This window comes from Oreochromis niloticus, linkage group LG7 (genome assembly GCF_001858045.2).
Source record: "Oreochromis niloticus isolate F11D_XX linkage group LG7, O_niloticus_UMD_NMBU, whole genome shotgun sequence".
Lineage (NCBI taxonomy): Eukaryota > Metazoa > Chordata > Actinopteri > Cichliformes > Cichlidae > Oreochromis > Oreochromis niloticus.
The window spans coordinates 10,351,053-10,367,898 of record NC_031972.2 but is presented as its reverse complement, the minus strand read 5'-3'; the positions used below and the strand labels follow the sequence as shown (position 1 = coordinate 10,367,898).

General features: G+C 39.4%; 1 protein-coding gene across 3 annotated transcripts in view; it reads left to right on the top strand.

Moving 5' to 3' along the window:
• Positions 1-16,846, top strand: part of tln1 (talin 1) — a 61,414-nt gene that overhangs the window by 39,990 nt on the left and 4,578 nt on the right. For all 3 annotated transcript variants that reach the window (XM_025909140.1, XM_013265120.2, XM_003439498.3), the window contains 28 exons: positions 2,146-2,354; positions 2,479-2,598; positions 3,008-3,205; positions 3,445-3,584; positions 3,690-3,783; positions 4,017-4,106; positions 4,830-4,952; positions 5,103-5,246; positions 5,345-5,506; positions 6,038-6,178; positions 6,314-6,495; positions 6,948-7,080; positions 7,570-7,671; positions 7,838-8,008; positions 8,135-8,383; positions 9,380-9,499; positions 9,592-9,738; positions 9,918-10,084; positions 10,470-10,653; positions 11,171-11,296; positions 12,215-12,331; positions 12,694-12,879; positions 13,089-13,196; positions 14,162-14,267; positions 14,693-14,817; positions 15,250-15,375; positions 15,532-15,594; positions 15,675-15,857. In XM_025909140.1, coding sequence (XP_025764925.1) covers positions 2,146-2,354; positions 2,479-2,598; positions 3,008-3,205; positions 3,445-3,584; positions 3,690-3,783; positions 4,017-4,106; positions 4,830-4,952; positions 5,103-5,246; positions 5,345-5,506; positions 6,038-6,178; positions 6,314-6,495; positions 6,948-7,080; positions 7,570-7,671; positions 7,838-8,008; positions 8,135-8,383; positions 9,380-9,499; positions 9,592-9,738; positions 9,918-10,084; positions 10,470-10,653; positions 11,171-11,296; positions 12,215-12,331; positions 12,694-12,879; positions 13,089-13,196; positions 14,162-14,267; positions 14,693-14,817; positions 15,250-15,375; positions 15,532-15,594; positions 15,675-15,857 — 4,016 coding nt within the window. The remainder of the gene's footprint in view (positions 1-2,145; positions 2,355-2,478; positions 2,599-3,007; positions 3,206-3,444; positions 3,585-3,689; positions 3,784-4,016; positions 4,107-4,829; positions 4,953-5,102; positions 5,247-5,344; positions 5,507-6,037; positions 6,179-6,313; positions 6,496-6,947; positions 7,081-7,569; positions 7,672-7,837; positions 8,009-8,134; positions 8,384-9,379; positions 9,500-9,591; positions 9,739-9,917; positions 10,085-10,469; positions 10,654-11,170; positions 11,297-12,214; positions 12,332-12,693; positions 12,880-13,088; positions 13,197-14,161; positions 14,268-14,692; positions 14,818-15,249; positions 15,376-15,531; positions 15,595-15,674; positions 15,858-16,846) is intronic.

The window sequence follows — 16,846 nt, the reverse complement described above, 5'->3', positions numbered from 1 at the left end:
AATCCACAGCTGTGCATGTTCATGGAGCTTGCATTTTCACCTGCTGGACATCACTACCTGATAAGTTTAACTGTCTTCAGAACATTGCAGAGGCCTTATTGACAGTATTTGGCTTTACATATCTGTGTGAGCAGATTTTCTCTCACATGAGTGTCCTCTGGTAGCCGTCTGAATGCTGGACACTTGGAGACCTGTGTCTCTGAGTGGGAGACCAGAGATCACATTAACATGTGTGTCTCTGTATTAACAAACATGCCATATTGGCCCAGTTTATTTTTCTTATCATTGTTGTGAGGAGACCATAAATAGCATTTGCATTTTCTGTTGTACAGTTCATTTGCTGTTATGGAGTTCTTGTTATGGATAAAAAGTGTCTTTTTTTTGTTTCAAAATAGCTGATAACTATTCGCTGATAGCTGCCAACATCTGCAAACAAATATAATTCTATAAAGTGGTTCTATATAGTGTGTAACTGTTAATATAGAGCGTTATTAAATTTATTGCTAATGCAATTATATAGCACATTGACTTCTGAGGAAATTTCGTCATCAGAAAGGTTGCCTACCCCTGATATAACTGAATATAACTGAACTGGATTGAATTTTGCTTTGAAAATGGCAAATACACTATATTGGCAAAAGCATTTGCTCAGCTGCCTTCGCATGCATATGAGCTTGAGTGATATAGCATTCGTAAGGCATAGGCTTTAGTATGGTGTCGGCCCACACTTTGCAGCTATAACAGCTTCGGCTCTTCTGGGAAAGTTTTCCACAAGGTTTAGGAGGGTTTATGGGAATTTTTGATCGTTCTTCCAGAATCGCATTTATGTGGTCAGACATGGAGGATGTGAAGACATGACTTTGAGATACTATTCAAATAATTAAATTTAATTACTATTCAGATAATTAAATTTTATTTTATTTATACAGCGCCAAATCACAACAGCAGTCACCTCAAGTTGCTTTATATTGTAAGGTAGATCTTACAGTAATACATGCAGAGAAAAACCTACCATAGGGGGTCATATGATCCCCTATGAGCAAGCACTTTGGCGACAGCAGGAAGGAAAAACTCCCTTTTAAAAGAAAGAAACCTTCAACAGAGCCAGACTTAGGGAGGGGTGGCCATCTGCTGTGACTGGTTGGGATGAGAGAAGGAAGACGGGATAAAAGAAATGCTGTGGAAGAGAGCCAGAGATTAATAACAAGTATGATTCAATTCAGAGAGGTCTATTAACACATAGTGAGGGAGAAAGGTGACTGAAGAACTAAGGGAGGATTCAGGCTCACCTGATCCAGCACTAACTATATGCTTTAGCAAAAAGGAAAGTTTTAAGTCTAATCTTAAAAGTAGAGATAGTGTCTGTCTCCTGAATCTGAACTGGAAGCTGGTTTCACAGAAGAGGGGCCTGAAAACTGAAGGCTCTCCCTCCCATTCTACTTTTGCAGGCTTACTTATACAACAAGTAAGCCTACAGTGCGAGAGCGAAGTGCTATAAGGTTATTAAGATGAGATGGGGCGTGATTATTTAAGACTTTGTATTTGAGGAGCAGGATTTTGAATTCAATTCTGGATTGAACAGGGAGCCAATGAAGGGAAGCCAATATAGGAGAAATATGCTCTCTCTTTCTAGTCCCTGTCAGTACTCTCACGGCAGCATTTTGGATTAACTGAAGGCTTTTCAGGGAATTTTTAGGACATCCTGATAATAATGAATTATAGTAGTCCAGCCTAGAAGTAATAAATGGATGAACTAGTTTTTCAGCATCACTCTAAGACAGTGTGTAACATTTCTCATGGAATCAACTGAAGAAATAGGAACCAGTTTTGTTTCACTCGTACAATCCTTGCGTTAGGTCCCTGTTTAGAGTGAAGTGGTTCAACAAAAAAACAACAAGACAATGCTCTGAAAATGGTCAAGTGGTCAAATCTAAAGATGAGTGATGCAAAAGAAATGACAAGTGACTCAAGAATTTTGCACTATACTACATTTCATAATATTTTTTTTATTAATTTAATGTTAAACAAATTAGACCTTAGGCGTTCCCAGACTGTAAATTAGACCTTAGGCGTTCCCAGACTGTAAATTTTGTATTATGTCTTTCTACAAACCAAAGTTTCTCTCCTCTGTCCTGTTGGATCCAGGTATGGCAGCCAGAGATGTGGCTCAGGCTCTAAAGTCACTAGCTTCGGCTGCCAGAGGAGTCGCTGCTACCACAGATGACTCAGCAGCACGTAGTGCCATACTGGACTGTGCTGGGGATGTCATGGACAAGTCATCCAACCTTATTGAAGAGACCAAGAGGGCGATTGCTAAACCAGGAGATGCAGAGAGTCAGCAGAGACTGGCCCAGGTTAGAGCCAGACTGAGAGATTAGAAATGCTTTTGTTTGGTAGCTACAGTAGTTTTTTTCTGAATGTTTATATGTATTTCATATAATAATGACAATCATCATGTGCATGTGTTTGTGTGTGAAGGTGGCTAAGGCGGTTTCCCAGGCCTTGAACAGATGTGTGAACTGCCTTCCTGGCCAGAGGGATGTGGACAACGCCATCCGCACTGTGGGCGAAGCTAGCAAGTCTCTCCTGGCTGATTCTGTTAGTACAAAATTAACAGTTTTTAATAAATGTAGATTGTAGTTACTGATAAAAAGATCGCAGGTGAATAATATTTTTTTCACACTGAAGCTACTCTATTAATCAACCAAGTTCCATCACCTACTGTTTTTCATAATTTTCCTGATCTCTCTTTTTTCTCTTCTTTTTTTACCTGTGAAACACAGTAGCAATGCAAAACTAGTCTTTCTTCTCCAAAATTGTACATATCAAGGAACCCTTCAAGACAGTCTTTGGAGACAAGTTAATTGTGCATGCTTGAGGATGAAAACACAATTTATGAGTCAGGACTAGTTGCTTACAGTTATAACCAAAGCTATAACCAGTTGTAGCCAATATTCTTTTCTATGTTGCTACTTGCAGTATTAGATTTTTTTTCTTCCCAACATAGTTCCCATCTAGTGGAAAGAGCTTCCAGGAGGTTCAAGCTCATCTCAACGAGGTTGCAGCTGGTCTAAATCAATCAGCCAATGAAGTGGTCCAGTCATCCAGAGGAACCACCCAGGACCTGGCCAGGGCCACTAGCAAATTTGGACAGGAATTTAGCAACTTCCTAGAGGCTGGTGTTGACATGGCTGGAACATCTCAGGTCAGTTTGAATGAGTTTTCACCAGGCAAACTGTAGTCTAATTTTTTTAAACATGTATTTATGGGTTTTATAGAGTCAAAAATGTACTGCCCTTTGTATCGTTGTGGTGTACCATACAAAGAGCAGAACCCCAATATTCCATGAAGCTGGGTCATCATGACACATGATTTAGGTGAAAAAATATTAACGGCAAAAGCCGTAGAGTTTTCAGTGTCTTCATACTTCTTCCTTTCCTCTAGTCTAAGGAGGACCAGACCCAGGTGGTGTCTAACCTGAAGACAATCTCAATGTCATCAAGCAAGCTGCTTTTAGCAGCTAAAGCTCTGTCCACTGATCCTAGCTCGCCCAACCTCAAGAACCAGCTGGCAGCAGCTGCCCGGTCGGTAAAACCCCCCCCACAAAAACCCCCCAAAACAAATGTAAAAAAATCAATTTTCATAGCTTTGTTTTTAACCACTTATCTGTCTGTTATTTGTCTTTGCAGGGCCGTTACAGACACTATCAACCAGCTCATCACCATGTGCACTCAGCAGGCTCCAGGTCAGAAGGAGTGTGATAATGCTCTCAGAGAGCTTGAGGTAACAGCCACCGTCAAACAGTTTCTCTTCTTTATCTTTTCTTTAGCTTTAGCTTCCCATGTCCCAGACACATCATAAAAATCTCTAAAAATATACAATAATAATAATAATAATAATAATACTAAAGAAAACCATAAACAATCAATACATTTTAGTCATATAGAGGTCATGTGACATTCAGGTGAGTTGTACAGTGTGAGTTTGTCAGGAATGTATGCTGTGTTTGTGTGCAGTCAGTGAAGGGGATGCTGGAGAACCCGACAGAAGCGATCAGTGAGCTGTCATACTTTGACTGCATTGACAGTGTCATGGAGAACTCCAAGGTACTGTAGAATACACATCACTAATGCCTTTCTTTTATGGTTTTAGTTCTATGATTATTCTTTTTTTTCTTTTTCTTTGCCTTGTAATTGACACTAATCTTCTAAAAAAGCAACAAAAACGTGATTTCAATATTGGCACATGTTAAATTAGAATTTTCAACACTGAGAGTTCCTGTCTAATTTGGACAAGGTAACACACTGGAAACAGTAGAAGCATGGGCTGTTTCTCCCACAGACAAAAGAGGACGTGATTCTATCAGATCACATATTCTTGGTCTTATTGCGTCAGTTTAGACAATGTCATCAGAATCAGAATTCTTTATTAATCCCTAAGGAATTTATGTACATGTACATTATGTCTATTAAAGTGTTGTGCCACTTTAATAGATTTCCATGTAAAATACACCTGCGTTTTCTTGCTCTGAGCTCTATCAGTTAGACAGTAACTAAAAGCAAATTTCTTGGTAATGGTGAAAGATGAAATAAACAACATAATGAACCAAAGCAAATATGTGATACAAGTTTTAATTTCTTATTGTTTTTCAACACCTTGAACTATTTAAGTATTTAGGCTATTTGTTTTGTCGGCAACAAAGTACAAAGCTTTGATGTAGACTATAATGTCATGGTTCAGTCAGTGCTTTGCTTCACTCCATGTTTATCATCAGTAAAAGTGTGATGCTCCACTCTTTGTTTTCTGATTCTCTTGTTATTTGTCAATAGGTCCTTGGTGAGTCCATGGCTGGTATTTCTCATAATGCCAAAAACTCCAACCTGCCAGAGTTTGGTGACTCAGTCAGTACTGGCTCCAGAGCTCTTTGTGGTCTCACTGAAGCAGCTGCACAGGTAAAATCCATACTGTAGATTACTGTATTATTGCCTTAAGACAGCAGCTCAGAGGCAAGTGAAGTATGCTGGTAACATGTCTATTTTGGCTTGCTACACACTAGAAGTATTTACATACAATGAACTTATAGCTGAATTTTATGTCTCTAGGCTGCCTATTTACTGGGTGTATCAGACCCCAACAGCACAGCAGGTCAGAAGGGCCTGGTAGACCCTGCTCAGTTTGCCCGAGCTAATCAGTCTATTCAGATGGCCTGTCAGAACCTGGTGGACCCAGCTTGTACTCAATCCCAGGTAAATGCTTGCCTCACTGCAAGTAATTGTCAGTTTTATCAGATTTCTTTGACTGATTATTGAGTCTGAATGTGATGACCATTACTCTCCCTGTGCAGGTGCTGTCCGCAGCAACCATAGTGGCCAAGCACACCTCTGCGCTCTGTAATGCCTGCAGATTGGCCTCCTCTAAAACTCCTAACCCTGTTGCCAAGAGGCAGTTTGTCCAGTCAGCCAAAGAAGTGGCCAACACCACTGCCAACTTGGTCAAATCCATAAAGGTTTGTAATAAAAGCCATATCAAACACACATCAGTGTCATTCATATACACACACCCACAGCTTGAGTGAAAAGGTTAATTATGGTGTAATGACAAGTTATAATTTACAAACTGAACTACAGTCAATTATATTTAACTATCATTTAAGAATAGGATTTTCAAAAAATGTAAGAAAAGTAATAAAAACATGCAAGAAATGACTTTGCGTTTAGTCTTTGTCAAACTGGTCAGACATATTAGGGTTATAGAACATATGTTTACTGAGACATGTCTTCTGGCCTTTATCCAGTATACATCTGAAAGTGTGTAAAAATGGAACAGTCAAATCCACGTTTTCTATAATAAAAGAAAACTAATAAAACTCATAAAAAAGGATTAAACAAGAGCTCATCAGCTCACTTTTGACAGCTGTATATTTAAACCTCTTCTTCCTTGCTACATTACACTGCTCTGGGAGGTAAGCAGCTAGTGTTCTAGAAATAAAGAGTGCTGAAAAATTCTTATGGAAGTCATGTCTATGTCCCCTGCATAGGCTTTGGATGGAGCCTTTAACCAGGAGAACAGAGAAAAGTGTAAAGCTGCCACTGGTCCTCTAATAGAAGCTGTGGACAACCTGACTGCTTTTGCCTCCAATCCTGAATTCGCCAGCATTCCTGCTCAGATCAGCCCTGAGGTATGTCCAAGAGCTGCCATTACAGCATTACTGCGACACTAATGTGCCCTGTCATATCATTACAAGTTACAGAATCTAACATCAGGAGATTTTCATATTCTCAGACAGATCCTGATTTGTTATTCTCTGGTTCAGGGTCATGCAGCTATGGAGCCCATTGTGGCAGCAGCTAAGACGATGCTGGAAAGCTCCACTGGCCTGATCCAGACTGCACGTTCTTTGGCTGTCAACCCCAAAGACCCGCCCAAGTGGTCCGTGCTTGCTGGACACTCCAGAACTGTGTCTGACTCCATCAAGAAACTCATCACCAACATGAGGTAGACTCTGCTCTGCACACTGGCCTCTTCCACTCCTACTGCTGTCTGGGCTCCCTCTCAAACATCACACCCAGAAAACAGTTTAACAATATATTATGTAAATGAGCATGCATACTGTAAATAATGCATAGATTTACACAATATTTTGTGTTATTTTGTAATGATCACAAAATCATTATTTGCCATTAAGATTTGCATCATTTTTTGAGTAACATGTCATTTAACCCAAACTTTGGGATAGTTTTGTATCAGACTTGAGAATGACATAACATATAAGGGGCTTTTTTTTAGTTTATTATAATTATAATAATAATAGTTGTATAACACTTAACACAAAGTTAAAAAGTGCTATCATTTGAAACTATAAAAGTAAGAATTGGTTCTCTGCTTAGATTTAGTCAAGCAGGTTATAAGAGTATGTAGTAATTACACCCTTCATCTCATGTGTGCAGAGAAAAAGCTCCTGGCCAGAGAGAATGTGATGATGCTATTGAGGCACTAAACGGCTGCATCCGTGAAGTTGATCAGGCCTCTCTGGCAGCCATAAGCCAGCAACTAACACCACGAGAGGACATCTCAATGGAGGTAAACGTGCACGCTCCACTATTAGTTTTTCACTGACTTTGTATGAATGCAGCAAGGAAATTGAATTGCTGTATTCTATACAAAATGAAAGCATTACATTTGATTTAATATTCTATGTTGAATAAATATGTATGTGTCTATATGTATCTAATTTCACCTACTAAACCCCTGAAAAATCACAGTATGGATGTTACTGCCCCCACAGAATATTTCTTCCTGCCAATCCCCTGAACAGCCTGTGCGTTGGTCCATGCTAGTTAGAATGACCATTTTACATCAAGGAAAGTGAAAAGTTAGTGTGATGAAGCACAAACGTGTTTTGAGGGACAAACAGTTCAGAAAGCCACTGTAATGTAGTGTAGTTCAGCATGCATTGTTCCTTGACCTGATATGTAATACGTCTCTTGGTAGACATAGTAAATGAAGCTGAATTTGGGGCTAAATTAAAGTATCTGAGTTTGACTGACAGTTCATGTGTGTATGTTTTAGACTCTCCATGAGCAGATGGCTGCCTCAGTCCATGAGATTAGTAACTTGATTGATCCCGTGGCTGTAGCTGCTCGATCTGAGGCCTCCCAGCTGGGACACAAGGTAAACTTTAAGACAACAACTTTTTACAGTCAACACAATTTTGACAATGTGATGGTCCAGCTCCAGGCTGAAGAGGACTCAACCTGTCCTTCCAAGTCTGTTCCTTTAATTTTGGAATCTGTTTTGTACTTAAATAAAATGATTTGTGTCCCACACATTTGGACAGGTCTCTCAGATGGCCAGTTACTTTGAGCCCCTGATCATGGGAGCCATTGGCACAGCATCCAAGATCCTCAATAGTCAACAACAGATGGCTGTTTTAGACCAAACCAAAACTCTGACTGAGTCAGCCCTGCAGATGCTCTACACTGCTAAGGAGGCTGGAGGCAATCCCAAGGTAATGAAAGTTGAAATATAATGTCTTCTGGATATGTGTACTTGATTGCACTCTATGTGATTAAGGTCCATTAAACACACTGAGCATTTTTTGCACTGCTCACACCAATGTGCTTCCTTTATCTAGGCAGCCCACATGCACGAGGCCTTGGAAGAGTCCGTGCAGATGATGAAAGAAGCAGTAGATGACTTGGGTGCCACGCTGTCTGAAGCGGCCAGTGCAGCTGGTGCAGTCGGTGGTATGGTGGACTCCATCAATGATTCCATCAATAAAATGGAAGATACACAAGTGCAAGAACCTGAAGGCACCTTTGTGGACTACCAGACTACCATGGTTAAGACAGCCAAGGCCATTGCTGTGACTGTGCAAGAGATGGTAAAATATTTTGTTAATAATGTATGGGGAATAGTTTTTAGTTTGTTGTTAGTCATTAGTTTTTTCATTTAAAAGTTGAGTTCAGTTAGAAATTCTGAATGAATAAAGCATGCTCCCTCTTAGTGAGGATTGAGCATGAAAACGTACCATATTAGGAGACAGCTGTGGGATTTCCTGTCATTGCCACTAAACAGTTATGAATGGAATAAAACAAATCACACCACAAAGCCTGTCATATGCAAAAACAGCAAGAGTATCCATTGAACATACTGTTACTATTACTGCATCCTTTCAGTGGTTCAGGCTCTAAAATCTGGTAATTAGTATTTTGCCAGATCTTAAGCTGGGTACTCCTCCAGTTTTTACCCCTCAGCTGTAAAAGACTGATGGGGTATTGTCGTCACCCCACCAGGTAGGTGGGCGGGCAGCATGGACACCTAAGTTTGTGAATGCAAATTACTAGAGAACAAGGCGATGTAGGAGTTGATAACACAGGTGGCTCTACTAAAAAATCCTGACACAAGTCAGGAAAACTAAATGGAACCAACAAAACTGGAAAGCATAGGCTGGAAACCGAGGTCAGGCAAACAGGTAACAAAGACACAGTGCCACCCTAGGTGTAGGGTAGATTTACATGCAAGCCTTGGGACAACCTCACATTTCACCAATAGAATCAGACTTCTATCAGATAGATGTATCTTATTGAAAAATGCATCTTTTTTTCTGCAATCATAATATTATTTCTGTTACTTATCATTCTTTTCTTGCACTTTAATAGCATTTATTGTGACAAGAATATTATAAAGACAAAAACGCATATAAAGCCATGTGCAAACGCACATAATTTCCACAAAAGCCTCTTGATTTCTTTATTATTGACATACTCATTAAATGATCGTATGAAACTCATATCAGTAAATCTGCATCAATACTTAATTCATGTTGACATATGTGTGGAACAAACTCGGTAACTAGCATCCTCTTATTTGTTTTCAGGTGACCAAGTCTAACACCAACCCAGATGACCTTGGAGGATTAGCTAACCAGCTGACCAATGAGTTTGGAAATCTGGCCAACGAAGCCAAATATGCAGCCGTTACTGCAGAGAATGATGAAGTAAATCAAACTAATATGTCTAATGTGTGGAGTGTCTATACTTGGAAAGTGTCCTTTCCACAGTTTTCATGTTGTCATATCTTTGTTTCCAGATTGGTTCTCATATTAAGAAGCAGGTGGGTGAGTTGGGTTTCACCTGCACAAGTCTGGTGACAAAAGCTGGAGCTCTTCAGTGCAGCCCTAATGACACCTTTACTAAGAAAGAGCTGATTGAAAGTGCACGGAAAGTCTCTGAGAAGGTCAGAACAGAAGCTAACATATAACTTGTTTTTTGAATTCTTTTTGGTCAGTTTGTCTTTATTAGATCAGCAGTGATAAAGATAAGACATTTTCTCCTACTCTGAGCTTTCATGTGGTTTTTATTCTTAATTCACCTTTTCATTTATAACACTTATAAGACTTATTGATTTTCTTGCAGGTCTCCCATGTGTTAGCATCTCTGCAGGCAGGTAACCGTGGCACCCAGGCCTGCATCACTGCTGCCAGTGCAGTGTCTGGAATTATTGCAGACCTTGACACCACCATTATGTTTGCAACTGCTGGAACTTTGAACCGTGAAAATGCAGAAACCTTCGCTGACCACAGGTACTAATTTGAGACCCTCTGTAGGCTATATTACAGATAAGTTGTTTTGTGCTTTAGTGTCATGATATTATCAGGCTTTGTGACCATCAGTAATGCATTTTAAACATGCAAACATCTTATTTTGGCTTCAAAAACCAGAAAATTACCTTGGCCTTATTGTGAGAAAGCAAAAATTACACCTGGAGTAAGTAAGTAGTAGTGGAAGGAACTAGGGACCTGTTTAAGAAAGCATGTTTAGTGAAAATTCTGAATTTGTAAACCCTGAAATGAGGGTTTCTGTACGAGAACGAAAGCTAAGCTCATCTTTGAGTCGAAGTCATATAATCATATGACTTCGACTCAAAGATGAGCTCATATGATCATCTTTGCTCTGCTGTTTTTACAGGGAATGCATCCTAAAGACAGCCAAGGCTCTGGTGGAGGACACCAAGTTGCTGGTGGCTGGTGCTGGGGCCAGTCAGGAAAGGCTGGCCCAGGCAGCTCAGTCCTCAGTGTCCACCATTACCAAACTGGCAGATGTGGTAAAACTGGGGGCAGCCAGCTTGGGTTCCGAAGACCCAGAGACCCAGGTATGGATGCATTTTTGTCTGCTTCTATACTGGCAAATAGCTTCTACTTTATGTATGTTTGCTTCTTATGAAAAGGTACAGTTCTTAGCAAATATATTAGACCACCTGCCATAAAAACAAGAAAAGTATTTTAGAAATCTGTCAAAAACTTGCTTAAAACTAAAGATTGTATTGTTATTTATTAGAAAATAGTAAAGTGAATTCATGTTTTTATGGCCAAATTTGAGCCACCGTCTCTGAGAAGTCAGAAGTTAAACAAATAAAACTAATTTTACTGTTCAGGAATGCAAATGAATAGCTGTAATTTGGCATCTTAATGACAAAATGAAATGTTTTTATTAAAGAGCTTGTGCATCCCAGTAGATAAACCATTATAGAAACAAAAATAATTATTGTAATTGCTGATACTGTTAATTTAAGGCAACTAGTGCATAAACCTTACACTGGGTGGTGATCTAATAATTTGTTAAACATTGTATCAGATAACAATTTAAGCTCTGTGCCCTGCTGTGTACAGGTGGTGTTGATCAATGCAGTGAAGGATGTGGCCAAAGCCCTAGGAAACCTCATCAGCGCCACAAAGGCAGCTGCAGGCAAGCCTCACGATGACCCCAGCATGCTGCAGCTTAAAAATTCTGCTAAGGTAAGATACAAAACTAGCAATCAGTTCAAGTCAGTTCTATTTGCTGACACTTTACAACAACAGCACACACAGACACTTTGACTTTTACGTGGTTGTAATTTTTAACAAAGCTTAAATATGTTTTTCTGGCTTGAACATTCCATTTAGCTACCTCCTATACTTTACAAGGAGTTTTTACAAGGGCTTAACACTATTTGAAAAAATAAGGCAATAAGTGATATTGAACAGATAGTGAAACACACATATACATTTTGTTTTGGTTTAAGTTTTATAAAAGCACAAAAAATAAATCAAGTTAATTCTAGATCCTGAGAAAAACATACTGATATAATGACAAATACAATAAAACACCATATTAGAGTTTTATGTGTACATGCTGTTGATCAGATAGTTCTTATTCTAATCTAATTGCATGGAACCAAGATTGGAAAACCAAAGTATTAAGAAAGGATTTGTAATTATGTTGCAGTGTAATTCTTACCAGTACAATGAATATACGCCTAAGATTAACACATAAATAAGTTCAGTTGTTAAGATTATTTAAAAAGAGCCTTCACCAAATCCAGAGCACTTTGTAGTATCCAGAAAAAACCCCCACCCCTTCATGACCTTAAGTGTTTTAAATGTCAAAAACCTAAAAGTAGCATCTTCTGGATGCTGTCCACTATAATAGAAAACAGACAGCATATGAAGAGAAGGAGAGACAAAAATATTGTCTAATATGTAACAAATATAATATATAAAATACTTTTTATTACATAGTGTATATATATTAAAATATTTCTGTTAAGTGCTACGTATTTTAAAAATCAAATTAAAATATGCTAGTGACATCTAGTCTCAAAATAATCTATCAAATATTTAAGATATTTTCATTACTCTAATGTATTACCACATAATTTGACCTGACTGCTGTAGGTGATGGTGACCAATGTAACATCGCTCCTGAAGACTGTAAAGGCTGTGGAAGATGAAGCCACCAAGGGGACCAGAGCTTTGGAGGCCACTATTGAACACATCAAACAGGAATTGGCTGTGAGTGTGAGATAAATGTTTCTTTACAGTTTAAGCCAGTTGGAAATACCCTGCCAAGGATTCAGTTAAAACACAGGAGATTCCTCCACAGGGGCCATGGCCATTTCCTAACCAGTGTTTCACAAGCCAGTGAAAAGCTTTTAGAATAAGAACCCTCATCTGCATAATATTAACATCTTCCAGTTCAAAACTTTTGAGGCAACTGCCATCTCAAAGATTTCTTATGGCAGCAAAAAGAGCGTTTTGACTAAAGGCCTTGGTGTTACATAAAATAGCTTTTGGGAACACGTGTCCTATTATGAGGTAAGTAAATTAATGCACAAGGAAAACTCACTAGCATTCAACCTGGTTTTATCACACAGGTATTCAACAGTGCTGATCCTCCAGCAAAGACCACCACACCAGAAGAGTTCATCCGCATGACTAAAGGAATCACAATGGCAACAGCAAAGGCAGTGGCTGCTGGGAACTCTTGTCGTCAGGAAGACATCATTGCCACAGCTAACCTTAGCAGAAGGGCAATTGCTGAGATGCTGCACTCCTGCAAGGTACGACAGACCATGAACTACTAAATAGTGTTTGTTCATTGGCTGCCAAACAAAGTTCAATGTGCAGTAATTAATGAGGTCTCAGAGAACAGTTTGGTAGGTATTTTTGTCACAATGAGAAAAAATATATATACATACAACTTACTGATATAAGATATCTTTCTGCCCTTGCTATCACTGACTGACTTTTGTCACTGTTTGCTTTGCAGCAAGCTGCCTACCACCCAGAGGTCAGCAAAGACGTGCAAATGAGAGCTCTGCGCTATGGCAATGAATGTGCTTCTGGATATCTGGGATTGCTGGAGCATGTATTGGTGGTAAGATGATATGGAGAGGATGAGGCACGAGAATGACTAAATAACTTAATGAAGAGGTTTTATCATAAATTCAATGGGGATTTGGTGAACAGCACTAGAGACCAACTTCATGCCAATAACACAAGTATGGTATTGTGGTGTGAATAAGGCACGGCGGCACGTGCTCAGGTAGAGTAGAAAAGTGCTATATAAAAACTAGTCCACAGCTTCAAATAGAACCTGGGTATCCCACAGGCAAATGGGAACCATGAAGAGGCCACTAGGAAAGCTGCAACCACCAAATACCTGCAAAGAGTAAGGCAAGCCCTGAGGAGTCAGCTGAATAGGAAGAACAAAATCTGAGCAATCGACACCTATGCCCTGCTGGTCGTCAGATACCCTGCTGGAATTATAATATGGCCAAAGGAGGAGATAGAAGCCACTGACATGAAGACAAAACCCTCCATGCGTATAGGGTTTATCCCAAGTCCTGCAACCTGACACTGTATGCTAAGTGGAAGCCACAACATAGATCCCTGAGTATATCGGGAAGTTAGTCTAGTCTTGCTACACAACACAGTATAACTGAAAAAAATGGAAAAATACAGAAAAAAAGTGACATCTTGAGTTTGAATAAAGAGCACAGAATTGTAATTTCACTTTTTTTTTTGTTTTATTTTTATGCGTGATTTCATCCATCCGCACTGCTCTTATTGCTCCTGTACTTGATGTTCACCCAGATTTGTAGTTGAACTTTACTAAAAGGTGATATGATACAGGTTCATTATTATCTTACTAGATAGTATCTGTAAAGCTTAGATATTTGACTCAAAGGAGAGTGACGTACGGTGTAATGTAATATCATCTACTTTGATTATCTTAGCATTAGTTTAGCACAGGCTGGGATTTGATTAATTCAAGTACATGCAGTATAGGAACAACAGAAGTGACTTTGTGAGTTATTGACCTTTTTTCTTTATACACAGATCATCATGAAGCCATCTCACGATCTGAAGCAGCAGTTGGCCAGTTACTCCAAGCAGGTGGCAGGCTCCGTCACTGAGCTTATCCAGGCTGCTGAGGCCATGAAAGGTATCTAAACCTTTGATCTTTAATAACTTTGCCTGAAGTTAAAGGATCAATATATAGCACTATTTTTTTCTACTGTTCTGTAAAGGACTATACAAATCCAAGTTTTTAGTTGTCATCATTATTATTATTATTATTATCATTATTATTATTATTATTATCATTATTATCATTAGACACTAGATGGGTATAAGATCATGTAGTTTTGATTCAGTCACTGTCTGTGCCAATAGGGAGTGTCAAATGGGAAACCTGTGTGGCATCCTATAGCCTCAATTTGGTACATGCCACCAAGTTGAACACTTCTACTAACTGGGTAAACCTCTTATTGCCCATAAGATTCTAGGTTGGGGTTGGTGGAAGAGTTTAAAATGTGTTTTTGAGCACAGAGTGAGAGTACTCTTTTTTTTTTCCCTCGTGTCTTTTAGGCACAGAGTGGGTGGACCCTGAGGATCCCACTGTCATTGCAGAGAATGAACTGCTGGGAGCAGCAGCAGCTATTGAAGCTGCTGCCAAGAAACTGGAGCAGCTGAGGCCGAGGACTAAGCCCAAGGTCAGAGGGTTTTTTACAGAGCACAAGTATTCACACTGATCCTGTTAACCTCAACACCAGGTCACAGTCATTTTGTGTGTCACACCTCTTATGTGCTGACAACTCCTCACAACACAGATAATGGCAGCACCACAAAGCTTATTCTTGACATTCTAATACTTTTCATACTTATTAATTTATTCTTCAAACGAATATTTCCTGTAGACAAGCCCTATTCAATTTTTGGATGTTTTTGTCTGAATATTTTTGTCTCAGCTTCCTCTTATTTATTCTTGCTGTCTTACTATTTATATTTAATTCCTGCACAGTTGGCGTGGGGAATCCATATTTTCATTGTGTATGTACAATGACAATAAAGAGCTAGTCTGTTCTATTCTACAGTTAGTCATAGCGCAGCATTTTTATTTGCTATTGGTTTGCTCTCTCAAACAGGAGGCTGATGAGAGCTTGAACTTTGAGGAGCAGATTCTAGAGGCAGCCAAGTCTATTGCAGCTGCCACCAGTGCTCTGGTAAAAGCTGCTTCAGCAGCACAGAGGGAGCTGGTGGCTCAAGGGAAGGTATGTCAGAACCAACAAAAGAACTGATATCTGCATTTAAACATAAGCGAAATCCCACAAATAAAGCTAATAATCATTTCTATCAAGGAGTTTAGCAACATTCATTCATAAATGTCATTTTGATGTCTGTCAAAAATAATTATTCTGAATTTTCAGGTGGGGGCAATCCCAGCTAACGCAGTAGATGATGGACAGTGGTCTCAGGGGCTCATTTCAGCTGTAAGTCTCCTGTTATAATTTTGTAATTTTTTTAAAGGTATTCCTAAAATATCTAACCACTGAGAACTTTGACTCCTTAGGCTCGAATGGTCGCTGCAGCAACGAACAACCTGTGTGAGGCAGCAAACTCTGCAGTACAGGGACATGCCAGTGAGGAGAAGCTCATCTCATCAGCAAAGCAGGTGGCAGCCTCCACCGCTCAGCTGCTGGTGGCCTGCAAGGTCAAGGCTGACCAGGACTCACAGACCATGAAGAGGCTCCAGGTCAGCACTGCATGTTAATTTTTCTCAAGTCGCAAAAACACAGGAGAGTTACTATTACTTCTGTTACTGTGCCACTTTAAAAGGCCTTATTTGGCTAGATGCTGAGGTCAGAGTCACAACTGTCAAGGAGAGTGTGTAGCCAGCCCGATAAATGAACATAAACAAAAGGACAAGGAAAGATGGCAAAAGACTGGCGGTAGTATTTAATGCTGTCCAAGGTCAGTTTCACATTTTATTTGTTCTGCATGAAGAAAAACATTATTTATAACACACTTAACACACCTGGAGAGGTAAACACGAGGCCATGGGTTATTATGGACAGTAACTCAGGAAGGTGTGTTACTGGTGAAAAGATGTTTCAATTGTGGCACTTCCTTAAAGCTGTGCAGCCTTTGAACCGTGTGTGAAATGACCCATTTAGACAGACCCCTAACAAATGCATTACAAAGCTAAGTGAGTGTCATTTTAAAATAGATGTAGCTGTGGTAGCATTTTAAGATCAATTTTAAGATAAATAGCTATGTAGTCATCTACATGTTTACAAGGATATCACTGAATCGTTTGTATTGAGTTTGTTTTAGCTTGAGCCAAAGACTGAAAAGCAAAGAGTTAGGTCCAAAATTAGATCTGACATGGGCAAATTCACGGTGAGATGTGTGCTCGTCATCTCTACTTATGATTCCAACACTACAGTTCTACTGAAGGGACAATAACATTAGTCATGCTGCAACAGCTGAGGCTTTTAGAGAGCACACAGTATATTATAGTGTATTAATAGGCTGGAATTTCAAAGTTTAGGGTTACAGGTGAGCTGCGTGATTTGTACAGCTGCTAACAAGGATTAGCATGCTCTATATTTGGCACAAGTAAGAATGCCCTTTGCATATTGCTTTCTTTCAGTATTTATTAAAGGCTGCTCAGAGATGTATTTCTTTCTGTGACATCATTGGGAATATAATTTCAGAATGAGCAAAGCTCCTGCAGAGTCA